Source organism: Diadema antillarum, unplaced genomic scaffold, assembly GCF_040938485.1.
Source record: "Diadema antillarum isolate AM-2024a unplaced genomic scaffold, OU_Dant_1.0 seq00000842_RagTag, whole genome shotgun sequence".
In the NCBI taxonomy this organism is placed as follows: Eukaryota; Metazoa; Echinodermata; class Echinoidea; order Diadematoida; family Diadematidae; genus Diadema; species Diadema antillarum.
In genome coordinates, this window is record NW_027271717.1 from 337,498 (window position 1) to 349,884 (window position 12,387).

The 12,387-nt window shown below is 38.3% G+C and overlaps 1 protein-coding gene across 1 annotated transcript in view; it reads left to right on the forward strand.

Moving 5' to 3' along the window:
• LOC139740217 (uncharacterized) overlaps positions 1 to 12,387 on the forward strand; it is an 82,425-nt gene that overhangs the window by 46,377 nt on the left and 23,661 nt on the right. Inside the window, exons 5-9 of the mRNA XM_071650801.1 lie at positions 2,198 to 2,417; positions 3,174 to 3,297; positions 4,299 to 4,384; positions 5,515 to 5,672; positions 7,205 to 7,335. Of these exons, the coding sequence (XP_071506902.1) occupies positions 2,198 to 2,417; positions 3,174 to 3,297; positions 4,299 to 4,384; positions 5,515 to 5,672; positions 7,205 to 7,335 (719 nt within the window). The remainder of the gene's footprint in view (positions 1 to 2,197; positions 2,418 to 3,173; positions 3,298 to 4,298; positions 4,385 to 5,514; positions 5,673 to 7,204; positions 7,336 to 12,387) is intronic.

The following is a 12,387-nucleotide window of genomic DNA, read 5'->3' on the forward strand; positions in this document are numbered from 1 at the left end:
CTTCATGTGGACTAAAGGGGGAGCCCTTTATGATTGTCTTTGCGATGCATCCATGTTTTGCAATGTCTATGCTTGCTGCGCAATAACCTTTCTCCCTTTGTAGTTGATTTACTTGCTTTCCATCAGGTCTCTGTGGTACATCTGTCTTATTTTACTCTAATTTCTGTGAATTGGCATTCCTCAGAATTTCTCAATTGTATGCATATTTTATTTCTATGTATTTTGTTTTAATATTTTTTTTTTTGTTATGATTTTGGCAGCACATACTGGATAGTCGAGTATGACACTATCACTACAAACATTTTATTTTCAGTTGTTCCTTTCACACACATCCGGCTTGAATGAGAAGCCACTATACATTATCAGGAACATTCACTGTGTGTATGAGTGTTCATTACCTGCATGAATACATAATGTGCATAAGGGAGATTGTATGAATATTCAGTAGAATGTTCTGATGTAAAGTTATTGCTGAAATAAAATGAATAGCTTAACTAGACATAAATACAAGTGAAGTACCTCTGAAAAGAAAAGCAAAATTTGTTCACTCTAATGTTATCACAGTGTTTCAATACACAAAATGATAGTGTTTGTCCACCGCTTCAGCGTTTGTACTATTGCAGACAATATTAACTGTCCAACCTGCCTATGAAACCCAGGCCTATGGAGTTAAATAGGGCTGAATCATTAGATGATGAAACAGAATTTTACCTGAAACTATGTAATGCACTCTTGATAATTATTGCATGAGATAAGGAAATTTATGATTATACTGCAAAACATGATGTACCATCTTTGCTTGCTCTTGAACTACAGGGTCATTTAGTAAAGAAAATATATCATATAAGCTTAATATGTTTAATATCTGATGGATTTGTATCATATAATCACAATATAACTGTATTAGTTACTATTTACTATCACATACTATCAATTATATAATAGAAAGCTATCAAATTGCTTATTTGTCTTTAGTTTGTCTTTATATAGATAATACTAACCCTTCTTGAAGATGATTTTTTCTGTTACTCCTCATTATTCATTAATTATTTTGTGAATATCAGTAGTCAGTTGCCATTTACTTGAAATATCTGAATCACTAATACAACAATAGTAGTTTCTGGTCTCTAACAAGATACACAATATCTTAGCTGTGTCATTATATTGTTTAGTTGTGGAAGTAGACTAACAGTGGACTGAATGCTAACATACATACATTTATATTGTCACGTTGAGGATATTTTGATTCTTCAAGCTTTTAGCCCAGATGAAATTTTGGGAATAATACAAAGGAAGTGATATCATCTTTATATGCTAGTCATATGGTACTTTTTCTCTGTATGTATTGCTGATATTTTCATGTAATACTTCAATCCAATATATTAAGCAAACATAGCTATCTTGTTGATTGAGTCATATATTTCATCTTGGTCCTCTTGTGGTAAATGTTGAGAACAAACATAAGCCAGAAAATCAAACAATTAAGTCTTTCAAGACACAGTTCTGATTGGCTAACAACTGACTTACATTTATTTTTTCTGAATTGTGCTTGATTGCATCTTCTTCTTTTTTTTTCTTTCTTCTCTTTTTTGTGAAGAGGGCACGGGATAGGTTACAGGATTAGACAGTAACATTTTCAATTTTTTTTTTTTAGTATGAAGGTTCTACAATAAATAGCAATAGACAGAAAGTGAATGATTTTCTTAGCATTAGTCTGGTACAGAGCTGATAAAGTCCTGTGCGACTTATGTATCAAATATGTGAAGAGTTCTATCACAAAACGAGCTAACTCCATTTTTGTTAAGTTGAGATATTTGTCATTAAAGCTGCTAAAAAACACAGAAAATAATAAGAAATACATGGTATTTTCAATCATATCTTCTGGAATATTCCTTGTTATGTCACAAGTGAGGTTTTACTGGAAAAGTTTAATTTTGCTCTATCTGATGATGGATTTACTTTGAAATGTTTAGAAATGGCGCTTAGCTCATTTTGCAATAAAACTCTTCATGGTTAAATGTGATTTGTTACAGCAGAGCTCCCTTGGAAAGCAGGCCTTGTGGCTTGAATGGGACTACCCTGCTTTTATAAAGAAGACAATGAATAAATAAATAAATAAAATAAATGGTTTTAACAGAGAGGTAATGCATTCAAGGAGTTCATATCTAATGTTGATTTGTGAAAAATCTGCCCGCAGTTTCCAGTCAACTGGCAGCCTGACTTGGAGAATAACGTTCTGATTGGACACATGGTGCTGCGCAAGAACCAATCAGAGGCCTGCACGCACCAGGACTCCAGCGCCATCTTGGGGCTAAAGGTCATCGCCGGAAAGATGAAGGAAGCCGGTCGTCTGGGTGCCTTCATATCGAAGGTCAAGCGAGGGAGCATTGCAGACACCGTCGGTCATCTTCGCGCAGGTGCGATCTCGACCGAATCCAGTGGGATCTCTGACCAAACTTCATTCACTTTTCTGATGAGAACCACCTCATGACAATAATGATTATTCGCTTTTGCAATGTTACCGCTATTCTATCTATATTCCAAGGTTTTAACATATGATAACATAAAACTAGTCTTCTAAGCAGGGGTTTTTTTTTGTAGTTGCATTTCTTTTCTGTCTTCAGCTGTTTTCTGCCTTTTATCCCGTAATGTATGTGAAAGAGTGCATGTAACTCAACACCATATTGAAAAATGCATCAAGGTAGTCTTCATACTTCAATGTCATCATGAATAGAAGGTAGATAGTCATTGCACCAACTGATACGATAATCCAATGATTTGTTTATCTATCAAAAATTAAAATACTGTTTTTCCAAAAAAGATATTCTTTTCTAGCCCTCAAAATACTGTAGTGTCATTTATAATGATGATAATAATAATAATAATAATAATAATAATAATAATAATAATAATAATAATAATAATAAAAAATAATAATAATAATGATAATAATAATAATAAGTATTATTATCATTAGTAGTAGTAGTAGTAGTAGTACTACTACTACTACTTGAAGTATTCATTTGGCATTTCAACATAAAAAACAAACAAACAGAAAATCATATTACATGATATGAAGAATGCAGTGATTCCAGATGCATACCACTGGTTGGCATCTCTGAGACATGCTTGGATATAACGTGTGGATTTTCTATCTCATCCGCTGTCCACAGGGGATGAAGTCTTGTCCTGGAGCGGCCAGAACTTACAAGGGAAGGACCTTAACAAGGTCTACGATATCATCTTCCAGTCCAAGAGTGAGCCCCAGGTGGAGCTGGTGGTCGCGCGGCCAATGAGGTATGCCCTTCATGGGCCAGTCATAGATGGGCGGGGCAGGGGGCAGGGCAGGGGGCAGGGCAGGGGGCAGGGCAGGGAGCAGGGCAGGGGCGGGGCAGGAGCTGGGCAGGGGGCGGGGAGGGGGCATGGCAGTATTGATTTTGGCTCTTTGTGCATTGCATATTGATATGAGCATGAGTTGGGATAGGGATGAGGCATGTATAGGAGAGGATGGGGCAAGGTTGATTTTTTTTTTGAGGGGGGGGGGGGCAAAGTGGGGCTGGGATAAGAAGGGCAGTCCCTGAGGCACATTCAGAATGGGCAGGGCAGGGTACATATTGTCGCTGGGGCGACAAGACCTCGTATCTACAAAATGCCAAATGTTAAGGAGAGCAAAAAAACGTGGCTGCCAAAGCACTGTGGCGAATGGGATAGCCTTTCCTTTGACATGCCATTGTGGCTTCATTTTTGGAGTAAGACAGTTGGGATTTTGACAGGACATCACTTAACCCATTATTTGACCATTAATCCAAAAAAGTCATTTTCACCAAAATTGCAGATACAAGCTCTTGTCACCCCAGGGACGATATTGGTATGGGATTGGACAAGGGTGGGGCTTAGAGTCATTATTCTTTGTGTCAGTGATAGATAGATCATGAATATCATTATCAGAGAATGGGTGAATAGACCTATCTCTTGTTTTACAAGTCTCATTGAGCCCACTTTCAGGATACAGACTCTAATCTTCAACTGATTAACAAATTACCTTCCATTGACATAAATGAGCACTGATTGTGTACTGTTTTAGATGTAGCCATGATTTTGCCATAATGTTAATGATAATAACAAAAAAAAAATAGTTTAACAACATTGATTTGTCATTTTTTACATCGATGAAGGGCAGTTTGTCAGTCAGGTGCAATAAAAACAGCTCGACACAAGAATTCATTGATTTGAAAAGACTCAAATCTTGTTGGACTGACATCTTTGTTTTCCCGTTCTTCCAATCTTAATCATATCAGTGGTGAGATTCCGCCATCTTCGAGGGAGAAAATGGCCCAGTTCCAATCGCCTAGACCAGACTCCATCATGAAGAGGTCAAGCCAAAGTGAGTTCTAATATTTGGTCCTAAAAATGAGACCTGGGCTTCATTTAGGATTCTGCCTAGTAAAAAGGGCATGCAAGCATAATACTATATTGATATTGAATATTACTGTAATGAATGCATATCGTGTGTCAGTTTGTGATGCGAAGAGTGCTACAAATGTCTTGTATTTATCACATACCTGTTTTAAACAACTGAAAAAAGAAGAGAACGGAGATGATAAAGTCATTTTATCGTGGATGCTTTTAAAATGAATGTATTACATTTGCAACACACCTTGTATACACAATGTACAGTCAAACCTGTCCTAACGACCACCTGTTTATAACGGCCACCTGGCATATATGACCACTAAACAATTCCGTCCGTGAAAGAAAGCATGTTAATGAACCTGTTTATCGTGGCCACTTTTTTCGTCTCCCTTGAGTGGCTGCTATAGACAGGTTTGACTGTATTTAAATAGAACCTGCAAAGACTTGCTTTCTAATAGTGGTCTCTAAAAATGCCTTTATTGTATTAAAACATAAATCATTTGATGATGGATTTAACTGAATTGCGTCATTTGTATAAAGGAAGAGAGTAGCAATATTGAACACATGAGAAATACTGCTGGAAAACAACCAACTTTCTGTTGCTGTGTCTGCTTTCTGTAATCAATTGTGTAGATTTTCCAGAGGAACATATTGCATGTTCGATTGATTTCGTTTTCATACTTTTCCTTTTGTTAGATTAAGTAAGAAATGTTTTCCCGGGAACTGAAGAAAGTTGATAAATTTTGTTGCCCTGCTTATATAGGAACCACATGCACCACGAAGAGATTTCTTATATTTTTTTCTTGTCTCACAATATTCTTTATTCACTCATTCATTCATTCATTCATTCATTCATTTTTTATTTCCAAGGAAATGTATAAATATGCTTTTTTTACAAAAAATAAATCAAGTACTAGTAATTAACGGTACAATGTACAATAAATGAAATTTATTAGATCATTTTGAGCACATGAAAATATTGGAATTGGTATGAATGCTAAAAAAGTATACAAAGTAGAAGCACAGGTGGCATAGTGAATGGATGAATTATGATTATTTCTTTCTGACCTGCACCCCCTGGTGTGACCCCTGACCCCATAGGTTCCAGCGGCTACGAGTCGACCAGCAAACCCAAGGAGGAGGAGGAACCGATGCCAATAGTCAGCCGGGTCAAACGTCCCTCAGTGACCATCACTAGCCCCGGTAGTCCCGGCTTGCCCCGGCGAAACACTTCCCCAACTGCCATGGGAGAAATACAGGTGAGTGATGGGATACTCTGCCCCTCTTGGTCAGCAGCTCTGGTTGGCATTCCCAAACTTTATTTCTTTGTATCATTTTTGCATTTAAAAAAAACAAGCAATTCAACAACGTTTTTCATCAGCAGTATTGAAGGGATGGTACAGTGTTGGTGGAGATGAGAATTGGGCTTTTAAATTTCTGCGAGATGCCAAGAAAGCACTTATGAAATAGGTACAGAGCATAACATTTTAAGAGGAATCCAAAGTTTATTAAATGAAAATTGGGTTTGGAATAACTGAAACATCTAAAAACAAAGTAAAACAAAGCAATCGTAATAAAGTGTGGGTTCCACACTTTGTTAGAATCACTCTGTTTTGGATATCTCAGCCATTTCAAAACCAATTTTCATCAAATAAACATTGAATTACTCATGGAATTACATGCTCTTTCATATTTGATATAAGGTTTCTCATTATCTGAACAAAAAATGTTAGAAACCTGAAATTAGGTCTCAACCAAAACTATACGATCCCTTTAAACTTACATCTTTACCCTGGTTGGCATTCCCAATCTTTATTTCTTTGTATCATTTCTGTATTTAAAAAAAGCAATTCAACAACATTTTTCATCAGCAGTATTAAACTTACATCTTTACACTGGGTGACTTCAAGTTCAGTGCAACTGTTGGTATTTAAAGATAGTGCTCTGTTCTCTCAGCACTAGCACCAGCAATAATCTCAAACTTGAAATCAGTCAGTGTTTGAAGGCTGACCGCAAAATTATGACGTAGTTCCTGTAGCTGATGTCATCCTGTAGCTGTGATTTTAAGTACATACATAACTAGCCAAGGAGTGCTTACTTGAAACAATTTACTTGATGAATGGTTGCATATCATTTACATATATAATAGCCTGCTTAAAAATTGGCACTACTGGTCTACCTCAGTAACAAAAAGTGATTTGCATATGACTTACATACGTTATTATCTGCTGACAAACTAGCTGCAGTAGCCTACCAAAGTAACATAAGATGATTTGCATATCATTTACATATGTAATTGCCCACTGAAGAAATGGCATTTACGAAATGTATTAACCTACCCCAGTAACCGGAGGTGATTTGGGTATCATAGATGCATACACTCATACACTCTGTGTCTGAGCTAACAGCAGTTTCTAATCTTGAGAAGATATGAATAACATTTTTGACTGAAGTCTTTCATCTTTAGTTTTTTCTGAGATGTTTTTAAGTGAAGAGCTTTATTGCAAAATGAGCTAAGTGCCAATTTTAAACATTTCCAAGTAAGTCCACCATCACAAAGAACAAAATTAAACCTTTCCAGTAATACCTCACTTGCAGCATAACAAGGAATATTCTAGAAGTTATGAATAAAAATGTCCTGTATTTTCTTATCATTTTCTTTGTTTTTCTAGCAGCTTTAATCACAAATATCTCAAATTAACAAGAATGTATGAGATCACATTGTAATTGTGCTTGTTTTTGTTTTTCTCATTTTGTTTCTTTGTTTTCTTTGCTCCTTCAATCCCAACAGATCAAATTCTGGTACGATAGCAATAATTACCTGATCTTCATGACAGTGATCACAATGCATGGGGCTCAGCCGCGGGACACCGGAGACTTACGCAATCCCTACGTCAAAGTCTACCTTCTACCAGACAGGAGGTTGGCAATATATTCTTTCTCTTTCTCTCAAATCACATACTGTTCATTTTCCAAAGTATACCTTCTACCAGACAGGAGGTTTGGAATATATTCTTTATATTTCTCAAATCATGTAATGTTCATATTTTAAAGTCTACCTTTGGGAATATACTCTGTCTTTCTTTCAGCTCATATAATGTTAATATTCCGAAGTCTACCTTCTACCAGACCTAAGGCTGGGAATAATTATATTCTTTCTCTCGAATTAAAATGTTCGTAGGTGGGAATATGTTTCTTTTTCCCAAATTTTATAATGTTCATATTTCAAGGTCTACCTTTGGGAATATATGCTTTCTTTCTTTCAAATCATGTACTGCTCATATTCCAAAGTCTACTTTCTACCAGACCTAAGGCTGGGAATATATTCTTTCTTTCTCTCATATCAAATAATGTTCATATTCCATGGTCTACCTATGGGAATATATTCTCTCTTTCTTTCAAATCATATAATGATCATATTCTCAAGTCTACCTTCTACCAGACAGGACATTTATGAATGTGTTTGTCTTTCTCTCAAATCATATAATGTTTATATTTCAAGGTCTAACTTTAGGAATATATTCTTATTTGTCTTTCAAATCTTATAATGTTCATATTCCAAGAGATGCCTTTGGGAATATACATTTTTCTTTCTTTCAAATCGTATGGTATCCATATTCCAAAGTCTACCCTTTACCAGATGGTAGCTTGGAAATATATTCTTTCTGTATCTCAAATCATACAGTGCTCATATTCCAAAATCTACCTTCTACCAGACAGGAGGTTGGGAATATGTTCTGTCTTTTTCCCAAATCTTATACTATTCGTAGTCCAAGTCTACCCATTACCAGATGGTAATTTCCAGTCCACCTGTTAACCACCTGACATGTCAGGCACAGTTTTACTCCACGCATTCCATAAAACCCAAAGTTGACTATAAAGAACAGAGTAAAGAAACAAAAGTAATGGTGCCAGCACTTCATAATCTTCTTATCATTATGGCCACAAAAAAAAATTGCAGGTATTATGTTTTGGTAGAGGATATTGCATACTGTGACTTCCCTTAAGCCGTGGTCACAACTCGCCGTACTTGCAAGTGCGTGCTGTCTACTTGCAAAAACGTGGACAAAACTTGGGGATCCGTGCGTAGTAAGTACCGCCTCAGTACGGATTTTGAAGCACGCAGACATGCCGTAGCACTTTTATGTCACGAGAAACTTTCGCTGCGTTCGGGCTACGGATTTACCCTAAGTACGGGCAACGTACGTGCCCTCTACAGTAAACTTGCGTACAATGCACTGACTCCGTGCGTCTTCCTGCCGTCACTTGCTTGACGGACAGCGCACGTAGCATTTGCGTGTTGAGCACGTGATAAGTGCGTAGTCCGTGTTTATTCGGCACTTCGTGAGTTCAACTCTTCAACAGAGCACGCAGATCGTACCGAATAAGCACCTGCTCCGCACTTACAACGCAAGTTGTGCGCAATGATTTCTGCAAGGCACGGAAGCCCAGCCGACGGACGAGTGTCATTAATTTTCGTCTCCAAAATGTTGGCAATTAGGTATTCGTACTGTTCTACTTCACCTAGGGGGCAGAAATGACCTATAAGGATTGTTGCCTCGAGAAAAAAAAATCGCATACACAGAAAGATGATTGTTATATTACATGAAAGAGCTTTCAAAACTCTGTCGAATTGTCATCACAAACCAAATGTCATGCCATAGGACGTTTCTGCCTGGCAGGCAATGAGTAATTATTATGGTTATTAAAAAATATTGATTATTATATATCATATTTTGCAGAACATAAGAGACAGTCAAAAACTGCTTGAAGAAGAGAAATCTTGAGTTCTGAGTGGTCAGTGCATGAAGTGACCAAGTTTTTGGAGTTCTGAAAAATTGTTACATTCAAGAGTTGCAAAAGCTTGGTTAAGATGCATTGGTCATCATTGTTTTTGTAGAGCAGTGATAAAGTCAGTACAATTTCAGTTAAGCTGAAATTGAGAATGTTAATATTTTGAAATTAAGCAAGGAAGAAATTACTATGATGGCAGTATTACCTTATATAAATTGCAAACGTGACACCTTCAGACTCAGAGAAATGGAAAAAACAACAACTACATAGGCCTACATTCATCGTTCCAGCAATATGCTGTTAATCTTGCTCAAAATATGCTGGATGGCTGAAATGAACCACTGGCCACCTCTGAAGCTGCACATGCGTGTAAAGATGGCAGACTTCATAACATCAAATCATATGCATCTGAAATAACAAACGTATATTCTCAGCTCATCTCCAGTGCCAATGTGTTAGGCTATTTAAACCACCCTAACAAAAAAGTCCTGTGGTACTCCCTGTGGTACTTGTCGGTACCACACAATGTACCACACACTTGTAATGTTACCACAGGAATTGTGTGGTACTGTACCACAGGCTTGTAGGGTACTCCCTGTAGTACTTGTCAGTACCACACAATGTACCACATAAATAAATGTTACCACAGGAACTGTGTGGTACTGTTTTACAGGCTCATGTGGTACTCCCTGTGGTACTGGTTGGTACCACACAATGTACCACACAAATATATGTTAACACAGGAACTGTGTGGTACTGTGTCACAGGCTCGTGTGGTACTCTGGGATGTACCACAGGGCAGTACCACAGGACATTACCACAGGAGAGTTCCACAGGACAGTACCACAAGACAGTATACACACAAATTGTCCTGTGGTATTTTGGGATGTATACCGCACAACAGTATCACAGGACAGTACCATATGAATTGTCATTTGGGACGTACCACAGGAGAGTACAACAGGAATTCCACAGGATAGTACCACAGGACAGTACCACACGACTTATTTTGTGGTATTTTAGGACGTACCACAGGACAGTACCACAGGGCAGTTCCACAGGACAGTACCACAGGACAGTACCACAGGAATTGTCCTGTGGTATTTTGGGACGTACCACAGGACAGTACCACAGGATAGTACCACAGGACAGTACCTCACGACTTGTCCTGTGGTATTTTGGGACGTACCACAGGACAGTACCACAGGACAGTACCACAGAAAAGTACCACAGGATAGTACCACAGGGCAGTACCACAGGACAGTACCACAGGAAAGTACCACAGGATAGTACCACAGGAGAGTACCACACGACTCGTCCTGTGGTATTTTGGGACGTACCACAGGACAGTACCACAGGGCAGTACCACAGGAAAGTACCACAGGACAGTACCACACGACTTGTCCTGTGGTATTTTGGGACATACCACAGGACAGTACCACAGGAATTGTCCTGTGGTATTTTGGGACATACCACAGGACAGTACCACAGGATATTACCACAGGACAGTACCTCACGACTTGTCCTGTGGTATTTTGGGACGTACCACAGGACAGTACCACAGGGCAGTACCACAGGACAATACCACAGGGCAGTACCACAGGACAGTACCACAGGAAAGTACCACAGGATAGTACCACAGGACAGTACCACACGACTTGTCCTGTGGTATTTTGGGACGTATCACAGGGCAGTACCACAGGACAGTACCACAGGATAGTACCACAGGACAGTACCACACGACTTGTCCTGTGGTATTTTGGGACGTACCACAGGACAGTACCACAGGATAGTACCACAGGACAGTACCACACGACTTGTCCTGTGGTATTTTGGGACGTACCACAGGACAGTACCACAGGGCAGTGCCACAGGGCAGTACCACAGGACAATACCACAGGATAGTACCACAGGACAGTACCACATGACTTGTCCTGTGGTATCTTGGAACGTACCACAGGACAGTACGACAGGAATTCCTGTGGTAATTTTCGATGTATACCACAGGAGAGTACCACAGGAACTGTCCAAAATCCCACAGGAAAATCATAATATGGTGCTATTCCACACAGAAGTACCACACAGCAAATTAAATTCGTAAGTACCACAGAAAAATGCTACAGGATATTCTTTTTTTTTTTCTTAACATTTTATACCAGAGGACTATCACATCAGGAGAATATCAAACAGCAGTACCACACAGGAGTACCACACAGGAAAATTGTAAGGCGGAATCAACTGAAATTTATAACAAAAATACAAACAAAAAAGCACATATTAATATTCCTCAATTAATTGATAGATGAGTTATGCTGTGAATTATAACAATTGATTTGCCATTACTTATCCTGTCCTATACTCCTACAGTATTACCTATTTAGTGAAAGTGCTGATGTAAAGCATGAGAAATTTCATAAGGACTTCTGTGGTACTCCTGTGGTACTCCTGTGGTACTCCTGTGGTACAAATTTTTACATAGCTCATGAATATTCATAAAAAGCACTCTAGATTTTAGAAAATACATATATGTCTTAAAAAATCAAAGTATTAATGATGGAACTTACTTTGAACTTTATGAAAGATTGTCTAATTATGTTATGTTATTCCCAATATCATAGATATTGTTATGAAAGTGTAATTTCATATCTTGATAATAAAGTATAATCGAGTTAGTAACCATGCCTTAATGCTTTACGGATAGACGGCCATATATATATGTACTGATAGGGTCGATGGCTACCTAGGAATAGAATATGACTATATAGATCTATTATAGGACTAGATTGGCACTTGGCCATTAGACTCTCGTTTGAGGTTATATGTTAGGAGTAGGACAGGTTATTAAGTAGGGCCATGTTTGTCCTGAAATCCATCACTCACCTATCAGGAATATTCCGTGAAATGTGGCTAAAAGTCTGCCAGATTTTTTTTTTCGATCTGTCCTGTGTGGTACTCTCCTGTGGTACCATGGAAATGCTGTGTGGTAATGATCGACCTGTGGTACTGTCCTGTGGTACTGTCCCAAAATACCACAGGACAGTTCCTGTGGTACTGTTCTGTGGTACTAGTCCTGTGGTACTGCCCTGTGGTACGTCCCAAAATACCACAGGAATTCCTGTGGTACTGCCCTGTGGTACGTCCCAAAATACCACAGGAATTCCTGTGGTACTGTCCTGTGGT